Source organism: Chionomys nivalis, chromosome 8 (assembly GCF_950005125.1).
Source record: "Chionomys nivalis chromosome 8, mChiNiv1.1, whole genome shotgun sequence".
NCBI lineage: Eukaryota > Metazoa > Chordata > Mammalia > Rodentia > Cricetidae > Chionomys > Chionomys nivalis.
Window position 1 is genome coordinate 27,323,827 of NC_080093.1, and position 20,993 is coordinate 27,344,819.

General features: G+C 37.3%; 1 protein-coding gene across 2 annotated transcripts in view; it reads left to right on the forward strand.

Annotated features, from left to right (window-relative positions):
* Prkg1 (protein kinase cGMP-dependent 1) overlaps positions 1-20,993 on the forward strand; it is a 1,098,375-nt gene that overhangs the window by 150,493 nt on the left and 926,889 nt on the right. For both annotated transcript variants that reach the window (XM_057777191.1, XM_057777190.1), the window contains exon 2: positions 9,284-9,450. In XM_057777191.1, the coding sequence (XP_057633174.1) occupies positions 9,284-9,450 (167 nt within the window). The remainder of the gene's footprint in view (positions 1-9,283; positions 9,451-20,993) is intronic.

Below are 20,993 nucleotides of genomic sequence, written 5' to 3' on the forward strand. Positions count from 1 at the left end.
CTACTCTCATTCATTCCAGAAGGCGACAGCAAAGTCGAAGCTGTGACAGGGGCTGTGCACTGTACCTTTGTTTTCTTTAATGGACAAATATTTTGTGATATACACTGTGATGTTGTAATACATGGACAGACTAGGAAATGGTCACATCAGACCCATTGGCATATTCAGCCCCTCAAATAGTTATCATTGTTTTACTCTGAGAATAATTAAACAGTCCTTCGAACTGTTTTGAAATATATACTCCTACTGACTTTACTATGTAACCATCTTTCAGAATTATGTGTAGAGTTTATTCCTCCAAAATGTATTTTGATTTCAGCAACCTTAGTTTTGCTTTTAAATCACTTTGTGGGAAATGGTGGCTGCGTTTTAAACCCATCAATCACTACTGCCTGCAAATACCTGCAGTGGCTGATTTTTAGGCTTAGAAGTGCTGTGCTGAAAAGATAATAAATATTAACTATTTGCTTCTGAAAGGGACAAGCCTTCAGGGGAAAGAATGAGACATGGTATATAGGTAGTGAATGACAGTTATGAAATCACATTTCTTTATCTTCTCATTTCTCTGCCTCCCTAACCCTCTTTGTCTTTATCAGTGAAAACTTAAGGTAGTTAATTCAAATTATAGTGTCTAAATCATTATATGGACACATATATCTAATATTATAAAATCAACATATTAGATTCTACTATAAGATACTTATATGCAAGGTACTTAATATTTATTTCATATCCAGATTCCTGAAATAAAACCATATGATGAGTGTGTTTTTTAAAAATTGTTCTTAGATTTTTTTCTCCCTGTAGACACAGTGGAAACTTTTGTTTCTTTGGTGCCTTTTGTGGGGAAAACCCAGGGCCACCTGTATAAGAGCAAGTATTATACCACTGAGTGTTTCTTCCACTCCCTAGTAGTTTGCCTTTTCTGTTGAATTCAAATATAAGCATTCATCTTAGTGGATGGTTACAGCTACATAGACTTTATTCCTCTTCCATATTTGTATATAGAGGCCACCTGGGACAGAAGATGCAGGATGGGAGGAAAAGCAGTGAGAGGAAATACAAGCATGCTAGCATCAGAATCAGTTGGCTTCCATCGTTAATCTCAGGAGGTGTTGCTCCATAGAAGAGGTGGATCTCCTTGAGTGAGCCAATGCGAATGTTTAAATTTACTTTTATTTATCTTATTTTGTGTGTGTGTGTGTGTGTGTGTGCATGTGTGTGTGCGCATGTGCATGAGTGTGTATGTGTATGCGTGAGCGTGTGTGCAGGTCAAACAACAGCATCAGGTGTCTGTTTTGTTTTATTTTTCAAGACAGGGTTTCTCTGTATAATAGCTCTGGCTGTCCGGGAACTTGCTTTGTAGACCAGGTTGGCCTTGAATTCACAAAGATCTGCCTGCCTCTGCCTCCTGTGTGCTGGGATTAAAGGTGTATGCCACCACTGCCCAGTTTTTTAGCATCAGGTGTCTTTACAACTCTCCATTTTAATTTTGAGACAGGGTATCTCACTGACATAAGACTTACTGATTCAGCTAGACTGGCTGGCTAGACAAGCCTTAGGGCTCCTCCTGCCTTTGTCTCTCCAACACTGTCATGACAGGAATATGCCATCAACCTGCTTCTTATGTGAGTGCCAGGATCTAAATTCCAATCTCCACACTTGCGCAATGAACACCTTACTGACTGAGCCATCTCCCCAACACCATGTTCTGTGAAATTATTCCCGGGGAAGCATGAGCAAATGTCTAAGTTCCCCAGATAGAAAACAGACAATAGACTGAAGAATGGATACCACCAAAGTTCAATTATGTGAACCCATAAGTTTTATTGAAAAATATATAGGAATTTGAGTGAGAGGTTACAATGGACCAGAAATGACTCAGAGACAGGTGTGCCATCAAAATCCCAGTCCAGCCTGGGAACCAGCTCATAACATCTGGAACCTAAAGTGCACTGCTCAACCAGTAAGCAGCTCAGCAGGTGGGAGAATGTTTTTTTTTAGGTAGTTTAGTTGGTCTGAGCCTCTTCCAGGCAGCTTGACTGGTCCATGAGTTTTCTTGGGAGCTTTCCTTGCCTTTTCTTCCAGGTGTTTTGTGGTCTGAGCCACTTTTAGGCAGCTTAGCTTTCCAGTGTGTTTCTCAGAAGGCCATAACTGTTTATATAAGCTTGGGAGGGCGGGGGAGGTCTAGTATTTGGTCAGTTTTAGAGACTTCCTAAGTGTTTGAGTTGTTCATGTTCTGTGCTTAAAGAGTTCCTCTGAAAGATGGAATGTTTTTCCTACCACCACCACCCCACTTAGAAGATCCTGTGTCTTAAAGAGCTTCCTTCCAAGATGGAGGACTTCATCTGGGAGAAAATTGCTATATAAGGCTTTTTAAGCCGCAGAATTGTTGTCCAATAGGCTCACTTCCTGCTGCTACTGTTACATGATGAATTTATTGTCCTTTGTCCATCTGAGTTTGAAGATTAAAAGACTGAAGTATGTGAAAGAGAGGCATAGACAGAGAGACATAGAAACTAGGGACCAGAGTGACAGGGAATGTGACTGCAGGTACAGAAATGTGCATGCGAGAAGCAAAGACCTGTATTCTAGGTTGGTTATTGAACCAACCTAAATGATCTTGAATGTCAACTTGACAATCCTTACAGCTCTTGTTGCCTGTATTGCCTTACATGCCAAGCAAGTATAATAACCATATCTATTCTACGGCCTGCTCAGCTCAGGGTATTAGAGAATGAAAGGTCCTAGGTAGGGGTGCTCAGAAAGCATGACATCATCTTTGCAAATGGAAGAGATTAATATCCAAATGCGACTGTTATCTTTATAGATTTTTTAGCATAATATTTACTTTTGGATTTTATAATTAGGATAATTCTTTGAAATTGGGAAATAAAATTTGTTTTTTGAATTAGAAGTTGAAGCATTGAGGGAAAGTGTGGTTTCAGAAGCCAAACAGATTAATCTTTAAATCCTGACCCTGTCCATCATTTACTAAGTGAGCATCATTGAACATTCTGAAAACGGCTCTGAATTCCACTATAATGAACTCAGAGACCCACAATGAGGCACAAATGAGGCAAAGAATTTTGCATATTGTAGAACACAAAGAAACTAATTAATTCATATCAATAATGGTCCAGCTACTGCAATGGTGATGATGACTCAAGCTGCGAGTTTGGGGCTAAGTTTGTCCGTTGACTTTCAGAAGCTTAGGACCCGCACAGCTTTCACAACTAGGACTGAGAATTAACGTTTTTGTTCCATTTTAAATTTCTCTTCAGGACGATTCTGAGTTCTTCACATATTAAAGCCTAATACAGAATAGTGTTTGGAGAGAAAACAACCAGGCCTATCAAAGTTTTTGCTTCCTGAGATATGTCAGATAGTAGAGCAGGGCTAAGTTTGGCTCTAGGCACCTGAAATTAGATGACTTGAGTGAATTAACCAAGTCGTTATTCTCAGCCAAGGGAAAATCTACACACTGGAGCGTGAGGCAGGCAGGCAAGACTAGTAGAGAATCATATTATTTTGCGGGGCTGTTGAATGCAAGCACATTTAAAGGGTATGGTAATTTATCCCAGAGACTAATCTTTTAAAATGATTCATATACTTGCGGTTATAGAAATCAAGGCATTGCAAAAATTTAAATGACAATGTATAGTGTTGCAAAAGTATGAGGCGCTTGGCACTGACATCATCACCTCCAACTATGTCCTGAACTTGCCCAAGATGGTGACTAACTTAATGCATGTTCATAGTTTAATTGCGTTGGACATCCTGGACATGGGCGGTTTCTAAAGTCCCGGTTGTTTAGCTCCTTGAAGGTTCAAAAGTACTATGTGATGTTGACTTGCTACTAGGCCTATGAACTTAGGTTACAGGGCCGTGCTTTCTTTTCAGTCATTTCCTAGTTTTGGTGTGTGAGCATCTGGACATCAGTGATAGAGTTAATTATTAATAGATGAGACTACATATTTCTTAGCAGTGTTATGAGTGCTCAGTTCCCAAGTAAAGCATTTCACAGCACTTCTATGAAGCCAAACACGTACCCTTCTGATATCAAACAGGGGGTTCAGAGGGCGAGAGTTTGATATGGGCTCTTTTGGAGACTGCTGTATTTTAAGTTCTGGTCACTTCTGTGAATGAGCAGATATGCGTGTCCATATCTGAACAGATGAATGACATAAATATTTGAATGGGAGAGTTTTAATATTGAGTCTTCTGAACATTGTTGAACACCTACAAAGCAGGATACTTTTCCTGTTATTAATATAAGCCTATATTATCTGTCCAGAGCTAGCCTGCCATTTCAAGAGTTCTTGTTCATTGTTTTTAGTCAGTGACCATGAGGGGAGCCTTGCTTAAAAGGGAGACTGCGTATGTTATCATCTAAGTGACATTTTAGCAAATGAATATTTTATGGGCTAACCAGATTTCCCTATTATCAATTATTATTTCTAGAATTAATTCACTCTGATTTCATAGTTTATGGCACTGGAACTAAATTTTCTGCTTTAGAGCTTGAAAAAAGTTAGAAAAAATGTGACTCATACATTACCACAAAAATTAATATCATTAGTTATCTATGAAAAACATTGTTGTGTATTTTAGACTCGTGATGCCAGTGATTTATATTAAATACTCATTTTGCCTCTGAAGGCTATAAATGCTTCATATTTCTAATGTGTTTCTTGCACTAAGACTGGAAGAGTGCTAGCCAAATTTATAGTTGTGAACATCTTGACCTAAAGTCACTGCAGAAAGAATTTCAATTTTGAAGAATTATCAAAATTAGCCAATAGGATCAGCCAATTGGATTTTACCTTTAAAGAATGTCGGCTGGTCATATTAATTCTCAGCCATCATATACCTGTAGAGTTGACCAAGGAAAATTGTGCCAGAAGGATACACTCTAAACAGAATCTTAACCTAATGGCAGCCAGAGAACTATTTCAAGAGACTTAATTTATTCTCTGATAGGTGAGCAATCAAATATTTCATAGAAGATAGGTAGAGTTATCTTTCTGAGATGACTCCCAGAATTAGGAATGCCAGGAGATCTTGTAAGGACGACATCTGGGTGAAAAGGCTATGGATTATCAACAGGGATAGAACTAGGGAATTCCTAATTGCAGCGACCATATTCTAGGCCTCGGTGATCTTAAATTGTATTGATCACTTTTCCAGATATTTGAGCCCAAAGCTGACTCTTGAGAAGTAAAGAGACCAATATATTTTTTTGTTTAAATGGTTGATTATAGAAGTTTTGTGTTCAATTATTAGATTGTTTTGGCTGGTTTCCATGCTTAGAAAGAATTTAATGGTTGCAACTATTTCAGTGCCTAGAAGTTCTTTCCACACTAAAGCATTAGATGTCATTTATACTCTGCTGGGGAAGGCTGCCTGTGGCATCATTATCATTGTCTTGGGGGTCAATGAGGGGAACCTCTCCTAAAAAGAAGGGTGAAGATTTCAGGCCTCTGGAGATTCTTAAAACCAAAGCGAACACATTACTATGACCAGCTGACATTTTTTAAAGGTAAAATTTAGTTGGTTAATCCTATTGGCCAATTTCAATACATCTTCAAAATTGAAAACCTGTCTGCAATGACTTTGGGTCAGGATGTTCACATCCACCAATTCAGCTAGCACATTTCCAGTCTTATAGCAGGAATACACGTGAGGAAATAGAAAGCATTTATAGCCTTCAGAAGCAAAATGAATATTTAATATTGTGTTATTGGCATGTGGGAATTGCCTAAGAGTCCTTTATTTAATTTCTTATGTGAAAGGCCTAAAACGTCTCTTATAAGGAGGGCCTGGGCTTTGGGTATTACATCCTGACAAGGTCAACTTGGAATTCTATCTTAGTTAAGGTTATTATTGCTGTGATGAAACATTACAACCAAAGCAACATGGGGAGGAAAGGGTTTATTTGGCTTACTCATCCAAATCACAGTTTCTTATTGAAGAAAATCAGGACAGAAACACACGCAGGGAAGGAACATGGAGGAGGGAGCTAAGTAGAAGCCATCGAGAAGTATTGCATTCTGCCTTAATTCTCATCTTGCTCAGCTGCTTTCTTATAGAACCCAAGACCACCAGCTCAGGGATAGCCTCACCCACAGTGGGCTTGGGCTCTAATTAAGAAAATGCTACACAGGCCTGCCTACAGCCAAATCCTTTGGGGGTATCTTCTCAGTTCTTGTTCTTTTCTCTCCGCTGGATCTATCTTGTGTCAAGTTGACATAAAACTAGCCAGAATAAACTAGACCATACAGAGGCCCAAAATTCCCATCTTGCTGTGATGCAGAGATAGATTGTGATATTTTATTGACAAAATATTATTTGATAAAATCTGTATGGAGATATAAATGATAGTTATAGGTCTTCTATTGATCCATATTTATTTATTTCTACAAAATTGGAGATTAAAGTCAGGGTTTCTTCAATGCTAGCACTCTAACTTCAAATTTCATCTAAGGCCCAATAAATTTGCTTCGAGCTGACACAGGTGCCCAAGTGAAGCCTAGAGTAATTTTCTTCAGAGGCCTGCGATTAAGTGATATCTATCCAAAATGAAATTTGAAAAGTACGTGTCCCTGGAATGCTCTGGAACTCTGTCCTAAATGCTTAGAAATTTCTTAAAAAAATTTTTATTGATTTTTATTGAACTCGACATTTTTCTCTCAGCTCCCCTTCCTGCTTCTCCCCTCCTCCTTCAATCCTCCCCCAAGTTCCCCATGCTCCCAATTTACTCATGAGATCTTGTCTTTTTCTACTTCCCATGTAGATTAGATCTATGTAAGTCTCTTTTAGTGTCCTCATTGTTGTCTAAATTCTTTGGGGTTGGGATTTGTAGGCTGGTTTTCTTTCCTTTATGTTTAAAAACCACTTATGAATGAGTACATGTGATAATTGTCTTTCTGGGTCTGGGTTGCCTCACTCAAAACAATGTTTTCTAGCTCCATCTATTTTCCTTCAAAATTCAAAATGTCATTATTTTTTTTCTGCTGTGTAGTACTCCATTGTGTAAATGTACCACATTTTCCTTATCTATTCTTTAGGTGAGGGACATTTAGGTTGTTTCCAGGTTCTGGCTATGACAAACAATGCTGCTATGAACATAGTTGAGCACATGTCCTTGTGGCACGATTGAGCACCCTTTGAATATATACCCAAAAGTGGTATTACTGGGTCTTGAGGAAGGTTGTTTCCTAATTTTCTGAGAAATTGCCACACTGATATCCAAAGCGGCTGTACCAGCTTGCATTCCCACCAGCAATGCAGGAGTGTTCCCTTTCCCCACAACCTCTCCAGCATAAGTTGTCATCAGTGTTTTTGACCTTGGCTATTCTTACAGGTGTAAGATGCAATCTCAGAGTTGAGGCTACAATGCTTAGGAATTTTGTATGATTGTCAGGGAAGGTCTTGGAGTTCGCCAATTACCCTTTCTGTACGACAGGGTAGGTCAATAGCACTCTATGTGAGGGATATGTCTTTGATAAAATGAATTTCTTAAAGATAAAAAACTCTGGTATTTGGGGAAAAACTTATAAATTAATGCATATGGGAGTCAATATGAAAGTGCCACTGGCCTTTGTGAGGTCACGGTGAGAAAGAGAGTTAAGCATGCAAGCTTCATGAAGGCAACTTTTGCATCTTGTTTTAAACTCTGAAAAGAAGCAATGCAGTTTTGGCCTGAAAGTAAAGTTTCTGGCACTTGGGAATTTAAAAATAAGTCAGAACCCCAGAAATCCTGTAGCTGAAGAACTGTGCCTCCGAAACAAGGCTTTTAAAATGAAGACATCGTGAGACTCTAATGCCTTCCCATCCATCACCACCACTTCCTGAGGTGAAAATTCCTGCCATTAGGGCTTTCAGGATGTCGAGAATATCAAAGCCAACCTCCTGAAGAGTCGTATCCCTGATACCAATCATGACCTGCCATCATTAATCCAATGGGAAATAGATTAGTTTTATTTTCTTCAAAGTAGTTGTGGCTTATGATTTACTTTTGAATTTTTTTTTTATAGAAAAATGTATGCCCATTCTAAACTTCAGAAACAGGGAAACTGTAAATGTTGAAGCCCAAGTCATTATGGATTACAGTGTGAGAAGATCAGGCCAGTCAGACTTAGCTTAAATGAAATGTCACACGCAAGTGGAGTCAAGGACTGATAATTCAGTCACTTGTCCTCATTGCAGGCTATTTGTCGGAGAACCAACGTGTGTTGTCGGAGTCAACAAAGACCAGTTAGTGTTCACATTTTAAAAATTTAAGTCTTTCAATATAAAATTCCAAATGTGTTGCCTTACATGTATGACTAAGGGTTCAACTTTTATTAAACCCAGTTTCTGATGTATACTATGACTGGTTCCCTCTGGACAATATATTCCCTAGCATTGCTTTCTCTTTGGTTTTTATAACCATAGTAAGTGGTGTGGAACATCTTATCCCTCAGTGAATAAAATTATCACACTTTTTTAAGTTCCGCAAAACTTCACTGATAACCCTGAATCTGAATTGCAAAATTTGTTTATATCTTTCCTACTGACTCTCTCTCTCTCTCTCTCTCTCTCTCTATATATATATATATATATATATATATATATATATATATATATATTTCCAGTTCTAAATCATATACTTTTTCTAATATCTTCTTCAATGTAGTCCTATCTGTCTAGTTAGTCTAAATGAAGATGATCACAGAAATAATGTTTCCTACAGAAGGAAGATACTCAGATGAAAGGTTGTCACATTTCTAAATCTACTCCTTAAAAATGCCTAGCTAGACTCTTTCTGGTGTACCCAAACCACAACTGGCATTAATGTAGAAATATGTTGTACAGAAGAGAACAAATTGAAAGCAGCAAGTCTAGTAGATGAAGTACGCAAGAGATGTAAATTTTCTTTTATAATGTATAAGGAGTAAAAATTATTTCTTTTATGGTTTTGTAAACTTAATTCTTAGACCAAATTATAAATTTCAATTTTATACTCATCCATCGGTTTTCCCCACAATCCTTGGAGATTAAAACATTGTAAAACAGATTGAAACTATATGCTTGCTGTTTGTATGTTGGGCACTTACTAAATGGTAGTTTGCTTAAAGGAAAATTTCTGGTTCTCTTGCTGCTGTCTGTACACTTTGTTTTTATGCCTTTCAAGAAGATTCATTCATTGTTTACCAGAGCACTGCGTGGCTCCACTGAGCTCCAAGAACTATGGAAGGCTGGTCAGATATGTCAATAACTCCTCCCTCTCTTGCCTTAGGTCAAAGGATCTCATAAAAGAGGCCATCCTTGACAATGACTTCATGAAGAACTTGGAGCTGTCACAGATCCAGGAGATTGTGGATTGTATGTACCCCGTGGAATATGGCAAAGACAGCTGCATCATCAAGGAAGGAGATGTGGGATCCCTGGTGTATGTCATGGAAGGTATGGTTAGTAACCTGCTCCTCTGCCACTCAATCTTTCCCAATCTTCCCAGCTTCCCAAAGACTGCAGTGTATTCTGTGGAACAATGCTTGTCTTCCTTCTTTCATTGGGAAACAATTTGCAAGGAGCTACAATACCACGAGGTACCATGGTTGTCTAATTATATGAAGTTTTGATGTTTGGAAGATTAATATAGGGATTCCATATGTTTTCACAGCTGGAGAAAGTCAATAGTGTGAAAACAATACTGTCTGCAACTGAATGAGACTGCACGCAATTCCACTGTTGAGCATGTTGACAATATGTCAATGATAATTTAAGATGATGGGAAGTCTTTTAGGTCAGGTAATTCAGGGTCTTCAACTCTACTCTTAACATTTAATACATGACTAGGTTTCCTGTTATGATTCTTTCAGGTAAAGATGATATTTCAGTCCCTTGCATGCATGTGTGTGTGTATATATATGTATAGTGTATATGTATGTTTTTATGTATATGTACATATATATTAGAGACAATGAAGGCTGAACTGCATATTAGCTGTCTACTAAGAGGGATAGCAGGTTTCACAAAGCAGAAGGCTAAATGTGTTGTCTGGTTCTGTAAAAGAGGAGATTGGGAATCGATGAGAATATACCATTTTCTAGTTCAATTCTGATAGTTAGCCAATCTTGATTCAGTGATGTGGGATTTCCCTCTGTATGCTGTGATTACCATTAATGAATAAAGAAACTGCTTTGGACCTATAGAGCAGGGCAGAACTTAGGTAGATGGGGAAGACAGAACTGAATGCTGGGAGAAAGAAAGGTGAAATCAACGAGAAGCCAGAGACAGATGCTGGGAACTTTACCCAATACGCCACTGCCACATGGCTACACACAGATTAATGGAGATGGGTTAAATTAATATGTAAGAGTTAGTCAATAAGAAGCTAGAGCTAATGAGTCAAGCCGTGATTTAATTAATATGGTTTCAGTGTGATTATTTTGGGGCTCAGCAGCTGGGAACCAACAAGCAGCTCTCTCTCCCTCCTGCAATTCAGCACTTAAACTCTTTACTATGAGGGTATATCAAGGCTCTATAGAGAAACAGAAAAAAAATATAGTTTGTTGTAGACATATGTAGATACTTTACTATATTTATATTTGTATGAATAGAAAGAAATTTGTCTTGAAATGGGCTCATGTGACTGTGGTGGCTGTCCAAAGTGCTCAGGGCAACAATTGTCGAAGGTTGTCTATTGTAGAATTCCCTCTCCTGAGGTGGGAGGTCAGCCTTTTGTCTATTTAGGCCATCAGGTGAGTGAGGACTTCCATTCACATTTTATATGACAATAAGCCTAACTCAAAGTTTACTCCTTTAAATATTACATATTACTCTCATCTATAAAACACTTTGAAAGAAGTATCTAGGATAACATGTGTCTGGTGTCCTTGGAAGCCAAGTGGATATTTAAAGTCACACAAGTCTATCATATGCCAACAAGATACAACTTTGGTGTATCTAATACATAACCATGAACATCAAGCTCATATTCTAACATCAGGAGCTGCCCTATACAACTGAAAATGAATGAACTCTTTCCCCAGAAAAGGATCTAAGTCTTTGGGCTGCCAACCATTTCCCAAATAAAGACACGAAGACTAATTATTAATTATGAATGCTTGACCTTAGCTTAGGTTTGTTTCTCCCCTCGCTGTTGGCCATTCAACTTTTATTAGATCAATCAGATGCCTTAGGTAGGCAAGGTAAAACAGCAATGCATTTTAGCTAAACAAATACTCTGCAACATAAGATAATGCAATGCATATTTACATAGTTAAGCAAATGTAATATTTTTCATAGTTAAACAAATATTCTAAAACAAAAATCGTTCTGTTGATGTTCCCTTATCCTGATGATATCCTATAACATAAATATTATGATACAAAACAAACAACATTTAGATACTATGATGCAAAGTTCATACCTCATATGTTAAGTAGAATTTAAAAACCAACTGGTTTCTCATACATGTGTATTTATGTATAACAAAATGGGCAAAAATGCTCATAAGTGACTATATTACTTCCTTTAGTAAAGATAAATATAGAATTTTCACTACTGTCTCAAGCTAACTTGAATAAATTTTATCTTCTTTTCACTGTTAGATTGACTAAACAGCATGCCATTACCTATTACAAACCCTGTTTTAGTTATCATTTTAAAAACAATACTTTAAATAATACGTCAATATTCAGAGTGATGGATATTGTGTTTATGCTATTGATTGTCTTTAATAAACTCAAAGAAATGACCATAATCCTATAAACTGATGCCAGCCTTTTTCTAAACAGAAATTAAAATCCTCTCAATATAGCTTTTATTGATTTTGTGCTTTTACCTTTATGTCAAAAGGATTTAAAATGAAAAACTTTATCATTAAATTTTTACAAATTTTAATTGAGGAACCATTTTATTGCATAATTGGGTTCTTTAAGCCAACAAATTCAGTCTTCTCAAAGCTTACACAGCAATGTTCTTGATATAGAAGGGTTCTTTTCATCTGTGAACATTAATATTTATGAAGAATATAGCATGTGATAGTAAATGAATTGACTCTGAAGGATCTTTCACAAGCTTGCTATCAAGATGTCCATGAAAACACTCAAGGAGTTGACAAAACCAGTCTAATTTTCAGATTTCTCTGTAGAGAAATGATCCTCTCAGACACTTAAAATCACGACCTAGTTAAAGGATCACTTTCGAGTTTCAACAAGAATTGTTTGGAATAGTAGTTTAAAGACAAAAACTGTCTAAGTCTCCATTGACATTTCAAACATGTAAATGCTTTACCATATGTTTTATAGCTTGTTTTCATAAAGAAATTGGCACTGGGCTGATTTAGGATGTACTGTCTGCTACTATTCATCATGTTCTTATCATAAAGGTAAACCCCGGTTTTCCCTCCTTTAAAATAATTTTTTTGATTTAGCAATTAAGAATACAAAATATAGTATGCTTTAAGAAGCTAATGTGATACTCGAGTAGTGGGGATTGCTAATTTTTACTCTGCTTAAGAGTTCGATTTGCTTAGAGGTGACTTTTGCAAAGCTTTGTAGGTTTCCCCGTGGAAGCAGATTGTACTTCCTTTTTAATCATGAGGCTGCTTAGTGTATTTTGAGAGCCACCCATTTAAGTTCACTGTTCAGGAGGAATCATGACATTTTTTTTTAGAAGATATTTACCAGCCGGGCGGTGGTGGCGCACGCCTTTAATCCCAGCACTCGGGAGGCAGAGGCAGGCGGATCTCTGTGAGTTCGAGACCAGCCTGGTCTACAAGAGCTAGTTCCAGGACAGGCTCCAAAACCACAGAGAAACCCTGTCTCGAAAAACCAAAAAAAAAAAAAAAAGAAGATATTTACCAATGACAGCTTTTTGAAGTACTCACTTGGCAGATAGGGTTTAGTCACTTGCTAATTATTAAACTTTCTCTCTTCATAATGAGTGATTCCGTGAGACCATCTAACTATCTATGCATTAGTAAAAAGAAAAGCTGATGCTTGGGGAAGTTAGATCACGTGAATAAATTATTCCACGAGTTTACTGAAATATGAAGTTAAGCCTTCAATTTCCCATACCCAAGTATTCAGTAATGTAACTTTTCAAGAAGACTAGAAATATAATAACATGTTTATTATGAATATCCTAATTTGTAGACTCCAAATAGATGCACACTATCAAACTACATGATGTAAAACTGTATTATTGCAAGAAGGGACAATGTCTGCCTAGGCTGTGTAGCCACAGTTCATTATGAAAGCATCTAGGACTCTTCAGGTCTTCTAGTATGCAGGCTCCCTGGCGAGCCTCGAACACTCAGCTATGAGCTAAACTCTCTACAAACAACCTGGAAGGTTGTCTCCTCCTTAGTTCTTCTCTTCTCATAGAAGGAATCTGTGACTTGTCTTAATTCATAGTTCACCTTTCTGTTTAGGATTAAACTCTTTGAACACTGGAAACCCCGTCTTTTCTGTCTAAAATCAATAACATCGATTTTATCTTCTCATACTGAAATTTTAAAAGAATCCTCTCAAGACCTACTTCTTAGCTTCTGACAGAAAGAACTGTTGGAGTGGACCTTCGCATGCTGTCCCTAAGCAGTATCTGAGTATCCCTAGCAGTTCTCTCAGGTGGCCTTACTTGGTTTGATGTATTTTTGGCAAATTCATAGATGCAGGTCTGCATATGGTATGTGTCCTCAAAACTATTTATTATTTTCATGCTGGCCATCCTCCACGGTAAGCTTACATACGTCCCATTATAACTGCTGGTCCCCTCCAAAGTGTTTATTCTCTCTATGCAACTAAATGACGTTGCTAATACTCACATTAATGATGAGTCTCTCAGTTAGCATTCAAAATGCCTACTGAGTGTATGAGGGGGATTGAATACGTTATTATGTGAAACATTTGTTAGCAAACATAACAAGAGAAACAGACCATCTTATTTGCTAACACCAGGTGTTGCCTTTCGGCCTACGTTTTCAAGTTCAACCCGAAGCTATTTTTCTTTAGAATAGTTGAAATATGTTATGTTTTATAATTTTTTAAGAGAACCACACTTGTAATATTTTTGCAAAAAAACAATGTTTATGAACTACTTACACAAAACAAAACATGTATTTATAAACAAGGAGATTCTTAAATATTAAATGTACAGTTTTGAAAATAATATTTCAGAAGCAGAGTTAGAGACAGGGAGCTGAGGTATTTACTTATATGGCACATGAAACAGGTACTATGTTCTTTGGGATAACAAGTACAAAAGAGTTTTTAATATGCTGGGGCAAATTCAGGAATTACAAAACATTTACAAAAACTGGCAATATTTTGCCTATATATGGAAAGGTTGAGATAAAAATATAACTTCTTAAATTCTTAAACTGCTCTCATGTGGAAATGGAATTATTTTTGCATGACTCTAGATAACCAAAGGAAAAATGAATGCTACAAAGAAGTTTAAATTGAGTCAGCTGCAGAATGAATAATCTACTAATTAAAATGTTCCAAAAGTGAAATGAACAGCTTCATGTGGTGACGAGAACCCATCTCTGGAGGCATTTTCACAGAGACTGCTTAGCACCTGTGAGGAGAAACTGCATGGGTGGAAGAGGGACTCCTGTGTCTAAACCACATCACATCTATTCTACCCTGTCCCCAACTTGATGATTCAGAACTTGTGGCTTGGTGAATTATCATTCTCCAAGTTAGTTTGTAAGATTCCACAAGTCAAAAGAGTTCCTTTTGACCACCTCAACCACACAAAACTCATGTGTAGTTATGAATAGACCTAAACTTTTCATGACTCTAATCATTCTGAACTGTTTTTTTGAAAATTTGGTGGTTTGGTACAGTATTTTGTTTCATATATTTATTTTTAGTTTACCATGATAATTGTGTTGTTTCTAATATTTTTGCCTCCTCGAAAGCACATTTTGTTTGTTAAATGATACCAAATAACTTTCCAAAGTATTTTATATTAAGCTGATCATATCTCATTATAGCTTATATGTATCTTCCCATTTTTGTTTCTTGTATTTGTGTTAATTTTCTTTTTTGAGACAGGGTTTCACTGAAGTTTTAGAGCATGTCCTGGAACTAGCTCTTGCAGATGAGGCTGGCCTTGAACTCACGGAATGCTGGGATTAAAGACTTGCGTCACCACCCGGCTTTGTGGTGATTTTTATTGGCTAGCATTGAACTAACCTAATTGATAGATGTGCAGTGCAGTCTGGTGATTTCAGCTTGCCTTTCTCTAACTTCTAATGAGCTACAGCTAGGAGCTTTTGTCACCTTCTGAAGAGTCTTTCTTAGTCTGTTCATTTTTCTGTTAGGTAGGTAACTTTACATCTTTTGGAGCTACCCCTTGATAGTTATCAGTATTGTAAATACTGGTGGGGCTTGTGTTTTTATATCTGAGTGTTATTAATTGGAATGTGGTGAAGTGTGTCTTCTGAGGTTTTTATTTTTCTGTCTCTTTAACAAATCCTGAATGCTAGTATTTCTCATGCACATGGGCATATCTCTAAAGGCATGCATTTGAATTAGGTATGTGAGACACTAATTATCTACAGACAAAGTCTCTGCCTATAATCTAAAACAAGTTATCTTTTTAAAAATATGATTCTGGAAAATATTTTATATTTTACTTCTATCTTCTATTCTTTTCCAAAATGTTCTAAGAATATAAATCATCCTGAGAGATGGAAAAGATGAATTTGATTGTTCCACAGTGGTATCTTTCTTTGATTTTTGTTTGTTTTTTCATGTGAGAGTGTGTTATATATTTGGAAGTAATGACAAGGCATTTGATGACAGGTTTGGTGACTAAGCTCAATAATAATTTTTTGTCTAAAATATACTAAGGATATATCTTTATGTATCACTAAAACAATAAAACATTTGCTGTATAATTCAAACAGAACTAACCAAATGTTTTGACCAAAGGCAGTGTTATTGAAGACTGTCATGCTTTTTAAGGATATTTTTATTGTTGTCGCCTTGTGTTTTAAACACTGTGCCTCTCACTCTGTACTTCAGGCTGATCTCAAACTTGAGAGACCCCTGCCTTAGGGTCTCAAATGCTGGGATCACTGCCATGCATGGCTATGCCTGACTTTGACAGGCACACTTAGCTAATGAATCCTGGCATGCCTGTTTAAAATGAAGCCTTACAAGCTGAACTGGATTCATTACATTACAAAAAGGTAGCACTATGGCTTTTCTTAGTTTGAATGAGTGCAGAAATTGAAAATAATTGAAATTTGCCATGCATATAGTTTTGAGGTAGTAGCTGGAAAGATAACAAATCGTGTGCTACCAGGAATGTAGTCCCTGAGTCAAATATTTGAAATGTAAGTCCCCCAGCTTACTCTCACTGTAAATAATTATAGACTTTGTGATGTATTTCTATCATCCTATACTCATTCATTTCTCTCTAATGTCAGCCTTTTCACTCTTCACGTTGATAGAGTGCCAACTCTGAAAGCTCAAATGTGTATTATTTGGGTGAAAATTAAGACCAAGGGTAGTACATTTGGAACAGTGGGAAGAAATTGGGATGAGTACCTGGGCCAGAGTGTAATAACACACTTCAGAATGAGGTTCAGCTCACCTCGCTCATCATGCATGACGCTGTCGGGTGGTGTGTCGTCTGAACATTTAACAAGAACCCTAGAGTTGTAGATTCATTTTTACAAAGGCATCCATGTATTTCCTTGGAGGCTCTAACAAGATTTCCAGTGACTTTTGTGGGAGACTGGTTAGACTAAGGCATTTAGAATCCACCAGTCCAGTGTGACATCCCTGAAGAGTGTGTAGTGGTTTTGGCATACTCTCCAAAGGAAAACTGAAGTTCCCAGAAAGAGGAGCTTCAGACTGTGGCTACCGTGTGTGGCAGCAACCACCCCCTAACATACAGACCCCTATATAGAGACCCTTGGACTCATTCTCAGGTGTTCTTTTTGGCATTCTCCAGTGGTTTACCTCCAGAGAAATGCAGCTTATTTGCATGTACTTCTTCTGAATTGAACTATTATGGTTTTGAAAGTTGCACTCTGAATCTGGTGTTTATGCTTAGTTAGTCTATAAACTCCTTCCCAGTAACATATTTTCATCCTAAATCTTTATAAGTATCACACAGAGATTTAGAATTATAACAGATATGACTTAAATGGGTATTAAGCTAACTTCTGGGGAATTTACAATTCATGCATATTTAATATATCATGAAATTATTGCAGAGAATATTTATATTAGTGATTTATTTAGTTCCATTTTGGTGCCTAATCTGATTACCTTTGCTAAGGTGAATTGCTCTGCCATATAAAGCACTCTGGATCTTTTCATTCATCGTTATTGATACTAAGGCTTTCAAGTGCAGGGAAAATTAGTCTTCAGAAAAGAAATAGTCATTCGGCATTTTTTGACAATCATTTTGTTTGTGCTCTTGAAAGAAAATTATGATGGTGTTGAATATCTGGATTGCATCCTCTACATTTACATTGTTTATTTTATCAATTCTAGAGTTTAAGTGTTCTAAAATTGAAAAAATCTTTTGGAATTTTTTTTGTGTGTGCTGATTTTGAGATCATAAATATACTTAGCAAAAGTTAGAAAGCCCCAAGAATTAGATGTCCTCTTCTCACGGCATGTCACAGTGTGCCTTTGAGGGAGTTGTCTAAGAATGTTTTAATTTTAATATTCTCAACAATTGAGAAGATTAAAGAAAGTACCTAGTGGAAATTTTTGCAAAGTAGCTTCCGTATTGGAATTAACTTATGAATTCATTTGATTATTCTTTATTAAGAAATGCAGAATTTAAGTCTCCTAGCATTAGTGTATGTTAGCAGAGACTGAAGATGCAGAACAGAACATGATATGTATTTTGATCATGATTGAAGGGAGAAAAGACAAATAAATATATGGAGGAAAGCAAAAGGTGGTAATAAATGTTAGAAATAAATAAAATTATCTAGGGCAGTTAAGGAGTCTTGGTGAGTCTGACTGTCTGTGATATGACAGTGTTTCCCTGGGAAAGTAAAGTTGGAGCTGAGAACTGAATGACAAGAAAGGGGCAGATCAACAAATGTGTGGTTAGAAAATTCCAGATGAAAAAGCCTCTAGGAAGAGTGCTTGGCATATTAGAAAGCATGAATTGAAGCTGTAGTGATTTTAGAGTCAAGAACACAGTTGAATGTTGTGTCTTAATCCTCAGAGGTTTACAGAGAGTTGGACAGTCGGTGAGACATGTTTGCTTTATATTTTATGACTATAAACGTAGATTTTACATGCAGCCACAAACATGGAAAGGACCAGTAGTCCCAGCTGGGAGGTGATACCACTAATTGAAGCAAAATAGGACAGAGTCTTAGACTAAGGTGACAGATGGAGATGACCAAAATTGTGATGTTGGGGAATAAATAAATTAGCTGTGGATGTGATAAAAGAGAATTGAAAATAAATCATTTGTTTTTAATGCAAATGTTGGGTAAGTGGTGGTGGCTTTTTCTGGGGTGGGAATAAATGAGATAAGTTCTTGTTTTAAGAGAGTGAATTAAGAGTTTGCCCCGATGATGGAAGTTTGAGATGTTCCTAGGCATTCCATTGAAGATTTTGCAAAGGGCAGTAAGTGCTCATCTTGGAAAGCTCGGAGAGGAGATGCAAAAGGGCAGTGAAGTGTTCTGTTGAATAACCAGGCATAAAGGGAAGACTGACACATAAATCTCTCTTAATAAAGTACTTGCTTTATGGGCAACAGATTAAATGAGTGTTTTAGTTAGGGTTACTATTGCTGTGATGAAACTCCATGACCTAAGAAACTTGGGGAGGAAAGGGTCTATTCAGCTTATGTTTCCAAATCATAGTTCGCCATCAAAGGGAGTCAGGACAGGAACTCCAGCAGTTCAGGAACTTTGAATAGGAGCTGATGATGAGACCATGGAGGGGTGCTGCCGGTAGTTTGCTCCTCATGTCTTGCTCAGCATGCTTTCTTACAGAACTCAGGATCACCAGGCCTGTGTTGACACCACTGACAATGGAACAGACCCTCCCCAGTCAATCACTAGTTAAGAAAATTCCCTACAGGCTTGCCAATCTCGTGGAGGCATTTTTCTCAACTAAGACTCCATTCTTTCTGATGACCCGAGCTTGTGTGAAGATGACATAAATTAGCCATGACAATAAGTAAAGTTGCATGTTATAACAAATATTTATGGTTAAAAAATAAATACCCAAGGGAAATTTATGCAATGGATTAAAAATTCTTTGCTCTTTTCTGAAAACTGGTTTTCTTAAAGTAGCCTTTCTTGAATTATGGACTAGGACCATTTTAAGGGCTCCTTGAGATCAGAACATATAACATCAGCATGCTATTTGTTTTCTGTCTTGTTCTCTTGTGAGTATATGGCAGAGTGTTGTAGAAGCCACACTCCGCAGTGTGATATTTATAATAAACCTCATGCAGAAACAGAAAATACAGATAACTCTCTAAGTCAGAAATAACTTGATATCTCCAAAGTACAAAATAATCATGTTTATTAACATTTTAAAATCATTTAACTTGTAATTTTAGAATGTTGTTTAATCTGTAAAAAATTATCTTAAGTGAATAAATATTGTAAACATTTCCATTTTTATATGTTTATCATATATTTAGAATGTTTTTTTTGATTTTTCGAGACAGGGTTTTTCTGTGGTTTTGGAGCCTGTCCTGGAACTAGCTCTTGTAGACCAGGCTGGTCTCAAACTCACAGAGATCCGCCTGCCTCTGCCTCCCGAGTGCTGGGATTAAAGGCATGCGCCACCATTGCCCAGCCCTAGAATTTTTTAATTCAAATATAACTTCATCACTTTCCCCTTCCCTCTTTTCAACCCCTTTCAGGTCTTCTCCCTCTGATCTTTCCGATGTCCTTCCTCCAACTCTTAAGTTGATAACTTCCTTTTCTTTTATTATTATTGTTACACACACACAAGTATATAAACATATGTATATGTATGCATACACACACATATATACACACACAACCTGTTGTAACAAGTTTTGTTGTGTGTGTATGTATGGTTTCAGAGCTGACTGCTTTGTTTTGGATAACTGAGAGAGGCTAATTCTCCCTGTCCCAGCAGTCACTAGTTGCTGTAGTTCTTTGTCTGGGTGCAGTATGGGGAGGGAGAAGAACCCCCCCCCAAAAAATTATCTCCCTTTTGTATTAATGTATTCATTGATAATTCCATTGTTCTAATCTTGTTTACCCAGTATTTCTAGGTAGGACCGTTTCACGGACTTCTTTGTATTCTGGCGCTGACCATCTTCCTGTTTTCTTTCCCATGATGTCCCCTGAGCAAAGGCTGCAGGAGCTGTGGTATAGATTTATCCACTGGGGCCTGGCTCTGAGGATGTGTTGATCTCTGCAGTATGTCCAGTTGTGGTTTTCTGTGATGGTCAGCATTTGCTATAAAGAGAGTCTTCTTTGATGAGGGGTGGCGGCTGCGCTATGTGTGACTATAAGGGTAAGATTTAGAATGGACTTAGAAATTGTTCTGGTCTAGCACAGCGGCGGTAGTAGATTCTTTTCTACAGTTCATGAGCTCCCTGGCCCTGGGAAGCTTGCTAAATTTCTAGTATCTGTCCTGATTTCTTTCCTGTTGAGTGTACCCTAAAATCTAATAGTATAAATATCAATAGGATAGACCACATGAGCAAAAGCCTTGGGGGATTTTTCAGTAGGTCTTAGTATTAGAAAGCAGTCCAGAGACTAAAAGTTACAAAACCACTGTCGTAAGCTATGCAACCTGTATGCTAATAGGGGCACTGATCTTTGCTTCATGGAGCATATTGTTATTGGCTAAAGGTTGGAAAAGCAGATATTGAGACCCTTCCCCCAAACTTTGCATAAGTACGACTACACTGCAAAGGAACATGTGTTAAGCAAAGGCTTGGTGATTAGAAGCTGGAAACTTTTGCAATGTTTGGCATTTAAATCAAGGGCAAATCGCCTGTGCAGA